Source organism: Vombatus ursinus, unplaced genomic scaffold (assembly GCF_900497805.2).
Source record: "Vombatus ursinus unplaced genomic scaffold, bare-nosed wombat genome assembly UNPS02014812.1, whole genome shotgun sequence".
NCBI classification, from domain to species: Eukaryota; Metazoa; Chordata; class Mammalia; order Diprotodontia; family Vombatidae; genus Vombatus; species Vombatus ursinus.
The window spans coordinates 19335373-19354397 of record NW_020954590.1 but is presented as its reverse complement, the minus strand read 5'-3'; the positions used below and the strand labels follow the sequence as shown (position 1 = coordinate 19354397).

General features: G+C 36.8%; 1 protein-coding gene across 5 annotated transcripts in view; it reads right to left on the bottom strand.

Moving 5' to 3' along the window:
- LOC114054323 (telomeric repeat-binding factor 1-like) overlaps window positions 1–18008 on the bottom strand; it is a 47248-nt gene extending 29240 nt beyond the window's left edge. For all 5 annotated transcript variants that reach the window (XM_027877546.1, XM_027877542.1, XM_027877541.1 and 2 more), the window contains exons 1-4: window positions 17700–18008; window positions 9365–9460; window positions 2528–2649; window positions 1079–1165 (exon numbers count right to left, since the gene is read on the bottom strand). In XM_027877546.1, the coding sequence (XP_027733347.1) occupies window positions 1079–1165; window positions 2528–2649; window positions 9365–9460; window positions 17700–17925 (531 nt within the window). In that variant the 5' untranslated portion in view covers window positions 17926–18008. The remainder of the gene's footprint in view (window positions 1–1078; window positions 1166–2527; window positions 2650–9364; window positions 9461–17699) is intronic.
- Window positions 18009–19025: the final 1017 nt, after the last annotated feature.

Genomic DNA, 19025 nt, shown 5'->3' with positions numbered 1-19025 from the left:
ACTCTAAATAAGGTACATCAAGAATTAACATAAGAGTACTTGAATACTTAGAACTCTCATTCAGGGTCTCCCCAAGCAATAAAGGTTCTTTTTGTAGAGAATAAGGACAGAAAACTAGGGGGCTGTCCCTCAATAGGAGAATGGATGAATAAATTATGGTACATGAATATAATTCACATTACTGGGATAAAAGAATGAAAATGGTTTCAAAGAAACCTGGGAACACTTGTATGAACTGTTGCAAAATGAAGTGAGGAAAATCAGGAGAACAATTTATACAATAATAACATTGTAAAAAAGAAAACAAAAACCTTTGAAAGACTTAAGAATTCTGTCAATGTAGTGAACAACAATGATTCCAGAGAATGAAAGATGAAGTATCTTACTCATGCCTTTTGATAGAGGCGATGGACCCAAGATACAGAATTTATTTAATATACATTTTTGGACATGGTCAATGTAAAAATTTTTTTTGCTTGACTATTCACATTTGTTGTTTCATTTTTGTTTTACTTTCAGTTTGGGTAGGGAAGTTGAGAAGGTGAGAAATGAAATGTTTGATAACTCGAAAAAGATAAGAGAAACCAAAGCACCCTGAACAAAAGAGAAATCAAAATCATAAAAGTTATGAATCAATTTAGGTTAAGAAATCAGAGTTTTCAATGGAGATTTTAAAAACACAGAAAAGAAAATAAAAACTGAATACATGATGGATAAGCTGAAAGAATTCAAGTTCTTAGAACAAAAGATTTGAAAAACAAAAATACTGAACTAGAGAAAAATATGGCAGAAGGAGGAAGGAAAAGTCAACATTGTTCAAAAAAGATATAAATTCTATACCAGGCAAAGCATCTGACCCCAAATAAAGAGATTCAGATGTGCAAAGATAAGTTAACAATTCTAGGCATTCCAGAGGAATGTGATCAATTAACAAAAACTGAATATCACAATGCAGCCCCAAGATTCAGAATCCAGACAACAGAGCACTATCAAAAAAATCCATCGATCACCAGGAAATCTAATAATTCAGACTCGACTGTATGCAATGCTTCAACATTAAACAATTTTACATATTTACCGTATCATCCTCTGTGTCTCCATATATCCTTTCAAAGACTCCTTCGGCTTCTTTATAGCTTGCTTTCTCCATGCAAACTGCAACAGCCTAAGAACAATGTTAAAGATAGTCACAAACACATTGCTTCACTTTCTAAAAGTAGTAAGATCTTTCCTAAGATGGCATTTGAAAAATTGCACATTTTACATAATAGCTTTATAAAAAAATTTAGTTAGAAACAATTTTTTCTTTAATGATAAAACATCTGACATGAGAATGCCTGAAAATTTTACTTTGGTTAAATTCCTGTTTAATGAATGGTCAAATCACAACTCAACTCATGCTCAAAGAATCTTCCAGTTGGAATGGACATTGGAACCTATCAAATTTACAATATCCAATACAAATGGCTATTTAGCTTCTCTTTGAAGACCTTCAGTAAAAAGAAATTTTTTATTAAGTTTTTTCTTAGAATGAATTTAAATTTGGCTTCATATAGCTTTAACTCACTGGAACCCTTGTTCTGCCTATCTGGACCAATAAAAACAAAATCCCTGATTGTTCCTCCATATTAAAGTCAATCTATTTTTATACATTTAGTATCATAATAGCATTTGAGAAAACTGTGGCATATGAAAGAAAATGCTCATTAGGCAAATTAGAATCTTTAATAGAAATTCCACTTCTGAATATCATGTAAGCTATAGTGAAGAATTTCACTGTTTTGTGGCCAAAGCTGACTCTAGTGATGTAATGAGAATGTCACTACTCCACCATCACTGCCCTATTTTTTATGACACAAAAATTATTTGCAAGGTTAACCTTTCCAGTAACAAAAAGTACTTTGAAAAAAGAAACAAAGGAACCTTTGCTACTCTGGGAGTTTTTAAGAAACTTTATTTCCTTTTTCCAGTTTAAGTCTTACTTCACTGTTTCTCATTTACAAATGGCACTTACCACTACTCCTCAAAAATCAATGAAAAAAACTTTTTAGTTTTTGTTATATGTGTTAGAAATGGGAAGCATTTGTATATGTGCTATAATTCACACCTGTATCCTATAATGATTTATTTTGGACTTACAGCTTTTAATGTTTTGTATCTAAAATTGTTGTTACTTTGCATAATGACTTTTCTGTTTTGGTGCAAACAATGAAACATATTCTGTTTTCAGTATTTACTATACCCAACCAAACTTGTTAGTAGGTTTTCCTCCTTTTTGCAGACTTGACGACCCTGATAATAAACTGTATATATTTTAAGGAAGAATAAGTCATTTAAACTGTCTAGCCTTTGGCAGAGAGCTCTAAAGTTAAAGTTAAATAAATTCCTAAAAGTTTCAACTATCTTATTTCCATTATGTTCATGGCAATTTTTTTTTCATGGCACTTAAAAAAAAAAAGATTCCAATAACATATCTATTTTCACTATATATGTAAAAAGCACAGGGTATTAGGTACAATGTACGGACTTGAATTTCAAGTAAATCATGGATTTGGTCATGAAGTGCTTCTTTTTCCTTTCTAATTTTATTCCAGATCATCAAGGCTGATTCCAATGGAGTAAGTCGTGCATCACTTTCAAACTGTGCATCTTAAAAAAAAAAGCAAAAGAACGTGAGTAATTTTGGAAGTTAAAAAGAAAACAACCGCAGATTTACTGTCACCAGCTTATTTAATATAACAATATAGTAATTCATCTGTTTTGACAAATTTCCATTTTAAAATCAAATTTTTAAATGGGAAAACCTGTTTTACTCAATGAAAAGTTTTTGGAAATAGACTAGATTAAGGAGTAATGAGTTCATGCGATACCAAAAGTTAATAAGTTTATTAGGTTAAAACTGATTTCAACAAACCTCAAAGGATGGTCTTAAAAACTTTTTGCTGAACTGACAAAAATACTGTGGTGTTACACATCCTCTTATACTGTGTAATTCTGGCTTCCCTGAGAGGAGAGGAAGAAGAGAGAAAAATCTGAGCCAAATATAGAGAAAATTCTAAATGTGAACTGGAAAAGTCTGAGGATAATTCAAAGGAGAAAGAATACGAGGAGGGCCCAATCCAAAGAAAGAAAAGGATTAAATATTAAATGAGTACCTTAAGACAACCATAAGAGTAAAAGGAAAAGGTAAGATGGCAAAGGAATGCAGAAAAAGTAAATAAAACAAATTACTAAATTGGTAAGCAAAACAGACTGGTAGAAAAAAAAAGAACTTAGTTAATGAGAAAGGGTGTGGCAGACAAGATAAATTTTAAGTGGCTTAGGAAGTGATGTGTGAAGACTCACAAACAGCTAAACAAGGCTAACTATAATAATCACTCTGGAGAACAGGGAGAATACTAATAGTGGCTTGTATCTGAGGTTGAGATGTTTATAGTTCTGCCACAGTCAAGTCTTTGCTATATATTATTCAAGAGTAGGTTTGTCTTCCTAAAAGTAAAAGTGAAGATAGTTCCATGAGATCAGACGTGGTCATCAGGGACAGACAACCAACCGTGCCTTGGAGGAAAAAAAATGTAAGTGGAGATCAACGTGAGACTCAAATGAGATAACATGCTTTGTAAATCTCAGAGTGCTATATAAATACTGTGGTTATGTATTAATATTGCAGGATATTTATCTATCTGAGGCCCCTTGGAATGCTGCTTCCCTTAGTTTTGCTGAGGCACTGGGGGACCTGATTGCTGTAGAATACTGAGGCACCTGGTGGTTTTCCAAGCTGGTTTCCACTGGTTCCCCTACCCTCATTGATGCACTCGGGTATCCTGGTATTGGTGTTTGCCTGCTCCACCACCTGGGGTTCAGGATCTCCTCCTGGTATGCTGAGGTGGGACTTTCCACTAGCTTGCTGGGATGCCTCCCGTTCTGTACTGCTCCCCTTCCCCCAGGGCAAGAGGGGCCTTTCTCTAATCGCTCAAGCTACCTGGGCTACTGGACTGCTGCACCCAGTCTGATATTTTCTGGGCTTTCAGAGATTAATAAGGGAGGGTAAGAGTGATTTACTTCTTACGCTTCCATCTTGGTTCCTAGAAGCAGAAGTCCCTATGTATTAATATTGAAATAAAGAGGGGTAGCTAGGCAGGGCAGTGGATAGAGCACTGGCCCTGCAGTCAGGAGGACTTGAGTTCAAATCCAATCCCAGATAATTACTAGCTGTGTGACCCTGGGCAAGTCACTTAACCCCAAATGCATCCAAAAAAAGAAAGAAAAAGGAAAGATTAACTTTCTTTCCAATTCAGTCCATATACCTTCTGAAATTTATCCTTTGGGAATCTATGGTTCTCAGGTTAAATATAAGGGGAAAAAAGAGCTAAAGTTAAAGAGGGAAAATTGCCTTTCGTCGAGTTACTGAATAGAAGAATATCACAGAGGAAGAAGGGTGGGACAGTTTATCCTTCAAGGAATGAGAAGTTAGCCACCCAGAAGCTATCCAGAAAAGAAGAGCAATTATTTGCCAACCTCAAAACTGAGAAGTTTGATGCTCCCCCAGGACACGTATCCATATAACAGGGAACCTCTAAATAGTTATCAAAATGGATTACTACTCCCCATTTTTGGCAATCTGCATGTGTATAAATAACAATGCCAGAAGGGATCTAGAAAGTATTGGAGAAACTTTACAGAACTGGACAAAATAACAAAATTCATTTGAAGAAACAAAAGAACTAACACAAAACCAAAAATGTAGGAGCATAGCAGGAATAACACTTCCAGACTTCAAACTATTATAAAGTAGCAACTAGAACTATTTGATACCTTCATGATTTTATATATAAAATATGTGACTTAGAAAGACAGATCAATGGAACAGATTAGAGAAGGAAGAATCAGAAATAACGAAACTCAGTAGGGTTCACTAAACCCTAAATATAACATACTTAAGAAAAATGAAAATTGAAACGCATCTGACCTTTTGCCTTACACACAGCAAATTTACAAAGATAATTAAAGATGGGAATCAAATTAACTTTGGAGGGGTTATAAAAGAGCAGGGATACTAATAACATGATTGGTGGAGCTGTGAATTGGATCAACCATTCTGGAATGCAATTAGGAAGTAAAAAGAGTAAATACATATCCATACCTTCTCAAAGGGGACCTCTAGGTCAAACCTCAAGATTCCATTTCTAGGAGGTTTATACCCCAAGGAGATAAGTGGCAAAAAGAAAGGACCCATATATACACCTAGATATATGCAGAAGCATTTTTTTTGGGGTAAGAGTAAAGAACTGCAAACAAATTACTTGCCTATCAATTGGGTGACACTGAAATAAGTTTTGGAACATCAATGTAAAAGATTATGGAAGATCTGGATACAGATTTTCCTTGAATGGATACAAAGCAAAGTAAGCAAGACCTCAGAAAACAATATGTACATTCATTACAACAACATAGAATTAAAGAACAAATCAATCAAAGCTGAATATTTGGGACACAGCTAGGTGGATAGCAGATAGAGTGCCTACATGGAGTCAGGAAGACTGGAGTTCAGATACTGCCTCAAATACTTATTAGCTGTGTGCCTGGGCAAATTATTTAGCCTTTCAAGCTTAGTTTCTTCAACTACATATAAATAGCACCTACACCTCAGATTGGTTGTGACAATCAAATATAAAGTGTTTTGGAAACCTTAGAGTGATATATATTGTTCTTATGTATTATTATTGAAATAAAGATATAACTTCCCAATTAATTTCACACATTCTCTGAAATCTACCCAAAAACCCCTTTGGGGTCTATGGCTCTCAGATTAAGAACCTTTACCATAGAAGCTTTGTGTATCAGGAAAACAGTGAAAATAGCGTGTTGGTCTCAGAAATAAATAGGAGAAAAGAAGGCATGGATTGCCTTGAGGTAACTGCCAAGCTCCTTTAATGATCTCAAGTTTCTCCCAGAAAAAAGTCCACTTCCTTAATCTCAACATCCTACAGCTGTTGTCATAGTACACTAGTCTTTGAAGTACTAAGAACGATTACCACAGAGAGGGCAAAGGAAAGATACACGGCAGGTGTGAATAGACTTCAATATGTGAGGAAGTTCAAAAGAACAAGAGTAAAAGATAATCATCAAAACTACTTGGTACTGATTAAGAAAAAGAGCAGTGGATCAGTAGAATAGGTTAGGTACACAAGACACAGTAAGTTAACGACTGTAGTTATCTACTGTTTGATAAACCCAAAGACTCAGCTTCTGGGATAAGAACTCATTATGTAACAAACACTATTGGGGAAAATGGAAAATAGTATGGCAGAAACTAGGTACAGACCAACATCTTACACCATATACCAAGATAAGATCAAAATGGGTAGATGATTTAGACATAAAAGGTGAGACTATGAGCAAATTAGAAGAGCAAAGAATAGTTTACCTCTCAGATCTATGGAGAATGGAAGAATTTACGACCAAATAAGAGATAGAGAATATTATGAAATGCAAAACAGATAATTTTGATTACATTAAACTGCAAAGTTTTTGCACAAAGTCAATGCAACCAAGATCAGAAGGGAAGCAGAAAGCTGGAAAACAATTTTTATAGCCAGTATCTCTGATAAAGGTCTCATTTCTAAAATATATAGAGAACCGAATGAAATTTATAAGAATATAAGTCATTCCCCAATTGATAAATGGTCAAAGGATATGAATAGGCAGTTTTCAGATGAAGAAATTAAAGCTATCTATAGTAATATGAAAAAATGCTGTAAATCACTATTGATTAGAGAAATGCAAATTAAAACAACCCTGAGGAACCACCTCACACCTATTAGATTGGCTACAATGACAAAACAGGAAAATGATAAATGTTGGAGAAGATGTAGGAAAATTGGAACACTGTTAGTGGAGTTGTGAACTGATCCAGACACTCTGGAGAGCAATTTGGAACTATGCTCAATAAAACTGTACCTACCCTTTGACCCTAGCTCTATATCCCAAAGAGATCATAAAAATGGGGAAAGGACTCAAAAACATTTATAGCAGCTCTTTTTGTGGTGGCCAAGAATTAGAAATTAAAGGGATGCCCATCAATTGGGAAATGGTTAAATAAGCTGTGGTATACGAATGTAATGGAATACTATTGCTCCATAAGAGATGATGAGCAGAAAAAACCTAGAAAAACTTACATGAACTGATGCTGAGTGAAATGAGCAGAACCAGGAGAGCAATGTACATAGTAACAGCAACACTGTGTGATGACCAACACTGACAGACTTAACTCTTCTCAGCAACACAAGGATCTAAGACAATTCCAAAAGACTTGTGATCGAAAATACTATCGACATCCAGAGAAAGAACTACAGAGTCTGAATGCAGATTGAAGCATACCATTTGCTCTCTTTGTTTCTTCTTTCTTGTGGTTTTTCCTTTTGGTTCTAATTCTTCTTTACAACATGACTAATGTGAAAATATGTTTTAAAAAAAGGAGTAAAACATATAATAAAAATGTTCTAAGGGAAATGTATTATAAGAAAAGAAATGGTGAAGATAAAAAATGACAGAAATCCTGCCTGCGATGCTCCCCAAAATATTAGGAAGAAGTAAGGAAGTCCTTCAGATTGTAAAGTCAGTCTTATGGTGATCTTAATCCCCAGGAACAGGTAAATATTTCTGTGTAATCCTGGAGGGAACATTGAAATCAATGTTATCAAACATATCTGAGTATCTGGGTTGACTAAGAAATTCATGTAGACACACAGGGAGCTCACTAACAAATTCAAATTTCAAAGAGACACAGACATACTTTGAAATGATAGGTAAACATAGGATAATTCCTGTTAAGAGAATAAAGCTGGAAGTGCTAAAGTGCAGAATGTACTTACAATGGCTAATAAGGCTAAGGATAACATAAAGAGTTTTGTAGCTATGCTGTGAGATAGTGAATCCAAGAAGGAAGAGGATTGTTCATTTCTGTTTCAGCTGCTGAAGAGAATGTCCTTTGCCTTAGAAAGGACAGAACAAATAGGGAATAAATAGAACAAACAAGTAGGAGTTGAGTGGCTAGATAATTAGGGAGAAAAGAACCCAGCTGAATTGAATATACAAATATTGAAGGAACTGACTGATGTTATTGGGATTATCTATTTACTGTCATTTATCTTCGTGAATTGTGGCATCTAGAAGAGGTAATAAAGATCGAAGAAAGGTAAAAGATTTAGTTTTCAGAAATGCACAAAACAGAGCCTACAAAGTATAGAAAGGTGAGCTAGACTTTAATTCCTGGTAAAACTCTAGACTGTTTTATTAGAGGGATACTGAAATTGGATTCCTACCTTTCTAACTTGGCTTGGGAAAATCAATGGAAACTGCAGTAAAAAAAAAATACTTTGTTGACAAATTAAATGTTCAGTGTCCCCGGATTCCTCAAGTCAAAGAATACTGTGTTGTGAGTAAAGTTTGAGAGTGACTCTAACCAGTCATTATTTGATTCCACAGACAACTAATAGAAAATGACATCAGTAAACAACGTGTTTTAACAGGCAATTTCATTTTTTGTGATTTTCAATGTTTGTAATTTAGTACCTTCCAACTCTCTTCCTGAGAAAAATTTTCAATAATGTACTGAAGTGAGTTAGTAAGCTCCAAGTCCCTGTTGGGATACATTTTTATTGTAAACTATAGTTACCAACATAATTTCCTAACTTTTCTCCTCTGTCCCTTTTGTCAAAGTTACCAAATATCGAGGGTATGGGGTATGTGTGTGTGTGTGTGTGTGTGCATGTGCATGCATGCATGCACATGGCACACTCTAGAGCACTTAGTTTGAAAGATCTTGTCATACTCTTCATTGAATGTCTTCTTCGTCCTCCTCAATGTTCTTTAAAAACTCTGGCTACTGCCTTTATGTAAAGTATTGTGGTATACGTGAAAATTTATGCAATGAAAAGGATGCTTTTTAAAAAGCTATATTTTGGTAGCAAATAATCAGAAATTATAAGATGAAGAATTGTATTACTATGTAACATGATTATAAATATTAAGAACATATTAGGAAAATATCAATTTTATCAATTAACTGAATAGACATTAAGTTTAAAGTGCTAAATGTTTCACAGTGGTCTATGAAGAGTAAAGTCACAGGACTTGAATGAATCAGGAGGAAACACCACAAAATTTATGATCTTATATTGTCTGATATACCCTGTAAATTCTAAGAAAGGTATTTGTGAAATGACTAGTATGATGTCAAGCATACATTGACAAAACTATTTTTCAAAAGATGACAGCTTCTATTTGGTTGTTATTCCAACTGACATAACTTTCAAGAGACATGTCGTAAGTATTTATATAAAGGACTGAAAAACCTACTTACCTAGTGTTTTTCCTTCCACTATTCTTGTTAAAAACTGACACACATATATAGTTCTTAGATGATGTGCTGTTAGTTTGGATAGTCCATGAATAATGGCTGAAACAAAACATGAATTAGATTAAAACAAGAAAAGTAATCCAGCAGTGTCACTATGTGGCTAGTTAAAACAACAACAACAACAGATATAAGCATTTAAAAAAAAATCAGAAATCAGAAATATTTTTTTCTATCCATTTGTACAGATAATATAATTAGGGCAAGGTTGGAATAGCACATTAATGCTTTCATTATACAACTTAAATCCAGTTACAATTTGACAAGTATATATTTCACAAAGTATGTTTATAATTATGTTTACAGATAGCTGCTATTTTGATGAAATTTTCTTTTGATGAAATATTCCTGATGAAAAATAGTCTTATGTAAACATATAAAACCAGTATGGAACTCTGCAATATCTACTCTCCAATTCCTTGGTCCCTTGTTCTACAACCACTCATTTTTTGCCAAGGTCCAATCTTGAATTACTACCACCATCAGCCTTCTCTACCACCAAAGAGAGCTAAAGAAAGTTTTACCTAATCTCACTAGGGCTTCACTACAGCAAAGAAGTCTTTTTACTCCTCAATTGATTCTAACCTACATTAGTATATCTATTCCAAACCTTCAATCTCCTCAAACCTCCCAGGCTTCCAACTCTTCTCTCCACTCTCAACTATGCACCCTTGTTGCATACTTTACTGGAAAAAAAAAAAATTGAAGACCATTACCCATGAATCTCCTCTTTTTCTCTTCTCTGCATCCTATATGACCTAGTTGACATTATCTTCCATTCTCTCTTTTACTGGTCTGATGAGGTAGTCCTCACCAACCCACATTGCCCCCTAGACATGTCCTTGATCCACATTCTTCTCTAGATTCCCCTCACAATCATTCCTTCTCTAATCTTCAGTCTCCCCAAGTACCAGTTCCCAAACCTCTCCTACCCAGAAAAAACCCCTACCATATATCTATACAAGCTAGCACTCTATCTCTCTCCTCTGTTACAGACTCTGAGAAAAAGCTGTCTATGCCCATTGCCTCCATTTCTTCTCCTCTTAATTCTCAACCCTTTTCGATCTGACTTCTCATCTCATTAAACAAAAAGTGCTCTCAAAAGTTACCAATGAACTTAACTGCCAAAATCAATGGCTCATCCCTCAATCCTTGTCTTTACTGGCTTCATGCTATTCCTGGAACAGAATAAACCACCCTCCAATTCAGAGCATTTTTATCAGCTGTTTCCATGCCCAGAACACTCTGCCACCTTATCTCCAACTTTTAGCTTACATTGGGCTTCCTCCAAGTCTCAGCTAACATTCCACCTTCTGCAAGAAACCTTTCTCAATCCTCTACCTTAAGAGGATACCCTACCAGACTACCCCAAATTTATCCTGTATATATACACATACCATATTGTTTACAAATAGTTATTTGCACATTGTCTTCCTATTGGACTGTGAGCTCTTTGAGAGCAGGGATTTTTTTTGCCTTTCTTTATATCCAGGCACTCAGCACAGTGCCTGACACATGGTACGTGCTTAATATAAATGCTCACTTGCCACCTTCTATATAGCATTTGACAATATCGACCTCTCCTCTCTAGGTTTTTATAATACTGCTCCCTCTTGGATCTTATCTTACCAATGTAAGGGCTCAGCTACTAACTTTGGGTATATCATAAGGCTATTCTGGGCCTCCTCTTCTTTCTATACTGTCATTTGGTGGCCTTGTTAGCTCCCTCTGGGTTAACTATCATCCCTATGCTATGACTTCTAACTTTACATATGTATATATATAAATAGGCTATTTTATATTTATCCCATTCTCTCTCTACTCAAAAGCCACATTAGTTCACATATACCTCGGACAATATTTCTTCTTCAAGTGACTTCCCCCAACCCACAAGTGCTCATCACCATTTTCCCTACACTCACCTTACTTCTCTAGTTCTGGATTCTCTCACAAATAGGTTTGGTAATTTGAACTTTTCAGAGCATATTGCAGTCATGGGCCCCATCCCTCCAGGTCTTAGGTATATTACTACTGAAATCAAATTCACTTCCTTTTATTAAGTTATTTCACTTTATTATCTAAGCTTTATCATACTTCTGTATCAACTGCAGATATGGGTTTTATTGCTGGCTCCTTTCTTGGATTTTGTCTCCTGTTAATTACATATCTACAACTATTCTTATTAGACATGTTAGCTATTCTTTATGACATCTAGTTTGGTAGAGATGTGTAAGGCAGCTTTCTCCCTCATCTCTTTTCTTCTCTTAACCAGATTTTTAAGATTCCAAGGACATTTTTTTTTTTGACTAGGCCTTATTAGCCTGCCCTATTTTTGGATGATCATTCATAGCTTCATTCAAGACAATCCAAATCTCGTTCTTAAACACCAATGTCTAAACCAGCTGTTTTCTTTCTTTCCAATACCTCTGCTTTGAATCAGCAACAGTGATGAACACCTCATGTGTGCCTAAGTTCTTTGATTTCTTGCTTAGGACACCTCAAACCTTAGGAATCTTTTCTAGGCTCCTCCTGGCAGTATCATTTGTTCTCATATCAATCATGAAAGTGATTATTACATTTGACCAATTTCAGGAAGGGTTTTGTCAAGTTCCAGATATTTGACTCCAGGAAGGGAGACCTCTTAAATATTAGTATCAGGTTGTCAATCAGTGCCTCTTTATAGTAGGTTATATGTATACAAAACAGTGATGCATAATACTGTATGTCAAAATAAGTGCTTCATACAGTTGTTGCCACAGTTCAGTTGGGTAAATGTCTTTCATGTAGGTTAGACATGGATACATAGGCTGGCAAGGGGAGGGAAGGTTATTATAGTGGAGAAAAAGAACAAGTGCAGAAGCAGGAATGAAGATGAATGTTCAAAAGAAAGGAATTATAGTTTGGTAAGTAGATTTAGTAAGTATAACTGGAAGGCTAAGTGGTGCAGTATATACAGCACCAGGCCTAGAGGCAGAAAGATTTGAGTTCAAATCCAGCCTCAGACACTTACTAAGACCTTGGGCAAGTCATTTAACCTCTGATTGTCTCTGTTTCCTCCACTGTAAAATTCAGATAATAATAGCACCTACCTCCTATGGTTGTTCTGAGAATTATAGTAATAGGTAACATTTATATAGTTATCTCTTCCACATCCAGGGGCACAAGGGTACGGTACCCCAGCAACCTGGAAAATCCATGTAATTGGACCTCCCTTTGTATCAGAGAAGTCGTTTGAATTATTAAGGTATTAAAGGATTAAATATGTTGATATTATACAATACTAAACATATATTTCATGCATTTCTGAGTTTCTAAACTTTTTCTGTGTCGTCTGCTAGCCTCTGCATATCATCTGCAACTTCAGAAAAACTCCCAAAAAATTCCCATTTAATTTCTTATGCTAACCTGCGATATATTGAAATGTGGAAGGGATAACTGTAGTGCTTACTCTGTGCCAGATACTGTGCTAAGTGCTTTACAATTAGTATTTCATTTAATCTTCTTAATAACCCCGAGAGGTAAGTGCTATTATTATCCCTATTTTACATAAGGAAACTGAGGCAGATAGAGGTTAAATGACTTGCCCAAGGCCACACAACTAGCACGTGTCTAAGGCCAGATTTGAACTTAGTTCTTCTTGACTCCTGGCACAGAGCTCTACTAGGCCATCTAGCTGTGCACAAATGAGATACTAATTGTAAAGCACTTAGCACAGTACCTGGCATACAGTAAGCTCTGTATAAATGTTAGTTGTTGTTGTTATTAAAAGCTTGAGAGGTAGGATGGAAAAAGATTGCCTGAAAATGTATATTCACCTTTCTTTGTGCAAAAGAAAACCATTACGTGTTCTGATGAGATGTAAAGATACCAGTAAAATATAAAATTTTTAAGGGCAAGTACTCTTTTTTGTTTTGTCTTTCTATGCCTTGAAATTTTTGGGGTCCTTATTTGGGATTTCATCCAAACCCAAAATTTCCTCCTTATCTATGAATGCACTTTGGTGACTTGTCTGGGCACTGAGAAGACTACATGAATTGCTCAGGGTCACAGGCAGTATGTGTTGGAGCCAGTATTTTAATCTAGGTCTCAACTCCTAGATCAAGATTCTCTGCCTTGCATATAGGAGCCTAATAAATGCTTTAATTGATTGATATTAAGGAAGATTAATTTGTCAGCAGTGTGCAGAATGGAAAAGGGAGAGTATAAATGTTCATAAATAACTGTAATAATCTAGTTGTGTAATAGCAAAGAGTATGGATTAAATGTAGCAAAAAAAAAAAAAAGGGAAAAAAGATGTGGTTAGCCACAAATTAATTCCTTTTTTGGTTTAGGACCACTGATTTCATTGGTATAGGGAATTCCCTCATGAAGAAAATCCCCGCTCTATCAATAAAGATGATTATTCTACAAATTACAGTCTAAAAACACTTGCCTGGAGAACAGAAAGTTTAAGTAACTTGTCCATAATAACAAAGCCATTATGTGTCAGAGCTAGAACTAGGAAGGCAGGTCGTCCAAACCAGTCCTCTATTCCATGTTGCCACCCATAGCTTAATAAGTAATTCTTTTAATAAACTAAAATTTAATGGACTAGAAATGAATCAACAATGAAAGGGCTTCTTATGCTAATAAAACAAATGAATGCAAAAGCAAATTAAAACTTAATTATACTGAAGTCTATCTGAAGTAATTCATTCTCACCTAATTCTACTGAAGCATTAACTACTGAAACAGAATGTTTACTATATGTGTAAAAAATAACCAAATTACTAGGTTGTTAGGAAAAAATTAAAGTGCTGAAGGTTCTCACAAGAACAAAAAACATACCAAAGAATAGAGAAAGGCAATGCAAGTTGGAAGAAGAACTGAACAGTTAGATAGACATTTACCCCCTCAGAATGAGATTAACAGAAAAGCAAGGGCAGAAGATAGAGGATAATTTAAGAATATGACACAATTTCATAAAAAGAATGAGTGTCACGAGTACGTAAAGCTCAGAATGGGCTGAGAGGTGTCAAAAAGCTAAGGACAATATAAAGGATTTTTAAAACTATGTGGAGGAAAGAGAAAAATAGAAGAAAGTAAACCTTGAGTTGGACACGAGAATGATAAGAGAGAATGCAGTTACTCAAATTTTTATTTTGTATGTTTTCTCTGCCAAGAAGTGACTTTTGCACTGGAAATTAAGGAACAAAAATGGCTAAGAAAAGTATAGACATGATAAGTGAGCACCCAGTTGTCTTTGATGAATTTAAATCAACTGGCTCAGACAAACCACATTTTTTGGAAATAATTGGTAGATGTGATTGTTGAGCCATAGTCAGTGACTAGCAGAGTGACTAACACAATATAAAAGCAGAATAAATGCTTCTTCAATGTGTAAAGTGGAGAAGGGGCAAATGTTATTTGTATATTCAGAGTCCACAAACTACAAGCCAGTTAGCTTGACTTCAATTCCTGGAAAATTCTAGAATGGATCATTAAGATGATCATCAATGATAATCTTGAAAAGGAAGCAACAATGATTAAAATGGCTTCATAAAGGACAGACCAATCTAATCTCCTTTTTTGACAGGGTATTACTAAACTGGCAGATCAGAGAAATGTGCTACAATTTAACTAAATTTTCTTGATGGAAAGATGTGGTACTACAGTTAGATGGATCTGAAATTGGTTGAATGGCAAAAAAAAAAGTCATTAATGAAGAAGCAGCAATGGTTCAATAGAAAGAGTAATGGATTTATACTTAGGGGAATTCAGTTCAAATCCTACGTCTGCCCCTAAATACTTATATGACCTTGGGCAAAAGTTCACTTTCTGTGGCCCTTAATTTCCTCTCCTGTAAAATAAGAGGGTTGGTCTAGATGGTCTCTCAGGTCCTTCTTAGCTTTAAATCAATGATCCTAACAAATGTCAATGTTAATTTGGTGCTTTTAGCAATGATTTGGATAAAGTTATAAAGAAAACACATACTGATAAAATTTTGCAGATGACAAAGTTGAGAGACTTTGTTACACTGCAAGACAGATGGAAAGATCCAAGATTTTGAAAAGCTAGAGCAGAGATTCTTAATTTATTTGGGTTATGGATTACTCAAAACAGTGTTCCTAAATATGTAAAATAAAATGTATTAGGATTACAAAGGAAACGACATATACTAAAACACAATTATCAAAAATTAAAAAAAAAATCTCTGATATAGGTTAAGAAAGCCTAGACTAGAGCACTTGACCGAAATCCATGAAAATGAAACCTAATAGGGATATATATGAAATCTTACACTTGGGTGCAAGAAACAAAACAAAACAACAATTTCAAATATGGAATGGTATTGGCAGGAGTGGCCTTGGGGGGGAGGGACAAGGTGATTATGGGCAAGCCACTTACCTCTCTCAGTGACCCTAGGCAACTCTCTAAGATTAAGTGACAAGGACTGCAAGTGCGGGACAAACACAAATTATTCACACTATGTAAAATCTGAAACTGACAAGGTTTTATAAGTAGAAATGACTTAAAAAGATGCATGAGCATTTGCTTTGCCAACTGTACCCCAAAGAACATCAAACCTTTCAATCTGACTTGCAGCTAAAACCTCCTATGTGTGCTTGTTGTCTTCCCCCGCTAAACTGTGAGCACAGTGCCTACAAAGGGGTAAGAAGAGCTTAATACTCCTTCCTGCCTTTCCAGTTTTCTTACACCTCCTTGCCCTCCACATACTCTTAAAATTCTGTTGTTCCCCAAATAAGACCCTCCTTTGCCCTACTTGCTACATTTCATTGGCTATACCCAATGCCTGGAATTATCTCCATCCTCCCCTGACTGGCCTCTCCACCCTACTCTTGCTCTAAGATAAAATTCCCCTTAGCCTTTCACGATTTCCAATAACAACAACAACAATAATAACAGCTAACACTTATCACCACCTTCCTGGCACCAGCCTTCCCTCTATTAAGTTATGGCCAATTTATTTTGCATATATAAGCACATGTATATTGGGGTATGTGTGTATGTATGTACATTTGTATGTATTTGTTTGCATGCTGTAAGCCACTAGGACTGGTTTTTTTTTTTTTTTGGAGGGGATGACAGTCTCTTAATGCTAGTACCTTCCCTTTGTTAAATTCTTTCCAACTTACATTACATAATACATACAAAAATACACATTTATCTTCCACATATAGAAGCAGTTTGCACACATTTGTTTGCATGTGTCTTCTCCGTTAGACTGTGAGCCACTAGAAGACGAAGATTTTTTTTTGGGGGGGAGTGTTATTATCCCCTTAATGGTAGTACCTTCTATTTGTTAAATTCCCTCTAATTTATATTACATATATACATTTATCTTGCACATATATGTACATATTTAATTGCATGTTGTCTCGCCCATTGGGCACTAGAAGAGTTTTTTATGGGAGGGGGTTTAGGGTGTCATTCCCTTAATAGTAGTGCCTTTCCTCTGTGAAGTTATCTGCAATTTATCTTGCATACACAGATATACCTTTGTACATATTTGTTTGCATGTAGTCTCCCTCATTAGACAGTGAGCTATTCAAGTACTGGTTTTTTGGGGGGTGTGTCATTCCCTTAACGCTAGTGCCTTCCCTTTGTTAAATTCCCTCCAATTTACATTACATATATATATATGTTTTATCTTGCACATATATATGTCCATATTTAATTGCATGTTGTCTTCCCCATTAGACTTTGAGCCACTAGAAACAAGGATTTGTTTTGTTTTTGGAGGCGGTGCCTTTATATCCGCAGGATTTAGCACAGTGCCCTGGTACATAACAGGCGCTTAATAAATGCCTGCAGATTTGACAGGGAGGGTCTTTTCTGTTAGTAACATCCTCACTGTACTACATAGTACATAGCACATACATAGTACAACATACCTAAGTACTTAACGGTATTTAAGGGCACCATCGGCAGCCCTAAACCAAGACAAAAGACAACAGCGCAGTCTTTCTCTCCAGAGACCCGGGGAAGCAAGGGCCGCGGAGACCGCAGGGGGCAGCCACCCACCAAACCCCTACGGTCCGACCCCCACCCTGGAAACTGGAGCAGGGAGGAGACTGAGGGGGGATTGAATGAAGCCACAGCATCCCGCCCACTCCCGCCCCGCCCCCGCCCCGCCCCCGGGCCACGCCCGCACTGCGGCAAACCCTGGAGCTGGCCTTCACACACCAGCCGAACCCCCCGCCCCCGGCCCCTGCCCCGGAGGGCGCGGAACCTCCCGGGCTCTGCCCCCTGCCAGCCCGCCCGCTCCGTCTCCTCTCACCCTCCGCAATGTTGCGGTTGCGCTTGAACTCTTCGATGTCGTCTTCGCAGAAGGCCTGGCAGAGGTTGAGGCAGAAGAAATCCAGCATCCATCCGCAGGCCAGCGAGTCGGCCGCCGGATCCACGGTGTAGGGCACGGGCTCGTCTTCCTCCCCTTCCTCACAAGGGATGAACTGCCGCTTCATGGCCCGGATATATGCCCGCTCCCGCGACGACTTGGGCGCCATGGCAGTGCCTTCACTTTCCAGCAACCAAGGAGCCCTTCCGTCCAGGTCTCTCTCCGCAGCAATTTAGAAAGAGGCTGACGGAAGCGAACAGGTCGAGGGAGAAGGGACCGCCCACCTTCTTTTATAGTCATCTTCTGCCCCCTGGGCGAGCTTCCATGACCAATCAGAACCCGGAAGCAGAGTAGGGGTCCGTTCTGATTGGCTGGAGGTTGCTTCAGTCATTCTGACGCGCATGCGACCCGCCTTCTCTGCAGCAAACGAAAAATTGATCACTTTTCTGCATCTGTGGTTCTTTGAACTGTCTAGAAAAGATGACATAATGACAGAATAAAAACAACAACAACAACAACAACACCCGAGAATTATGTATTGAAAACAGAAATACTTGCTGCCTACAGTGCTTTGTTATTTTTTTTGCCTCAGGTTGTAGAGAAAACATGAGTCTGGAGTGTAATGACTTTGCTAATAATTGACTGTAGCATCTTGAGCCAGGAGACAACCTTTCAGGGCTGGATGGATGGAAGGTTCGGGGACATCTTTATTCTTCCTAGCTCCAGGGTTTTATTTTAAAAGTGTACAAATAAAACACTATCACTATTCCACGGTAACATTTTATATCCAAATGTTTACCACAATGTAGCTACGCAATTACAAGAACTGACATTCTTACAAGTGGCCACAATTTTTTTTCTAGGACATCACTAGATAAAGGATCCTGGATTTCAAGCAGAAAGAGACTTTAGAAGTCATTGAATACAAAATATTACAAATGAGGAAGCCTATACTCAGAGAAATTAAATGACTGACTGGAATCACACAGCTAGTAAGAACCTAGGATAGATAGATTCCAGGGAAATTTTGTACAAGAACAGGTACCAGGTAGGTGTTCACACATTTTAAGGAAAGGATAGGTTCGGCCTGTGAGTTGCTACCAAAAAAAAAAAAAAAAAAAAAAAAGGAAGGAAAGAGTAGGGAGAAATGAAAGGGAAAAGGAAGACAGGCGAGAGGGTGGGAAGGAAGGAGGAAGGAAGAAAAGAAGGCAGGAAGGAAGGAGGAAGAGAGGAACAAAGGAAAAGAAGGAGGGAATGGAGCCAGAGGAT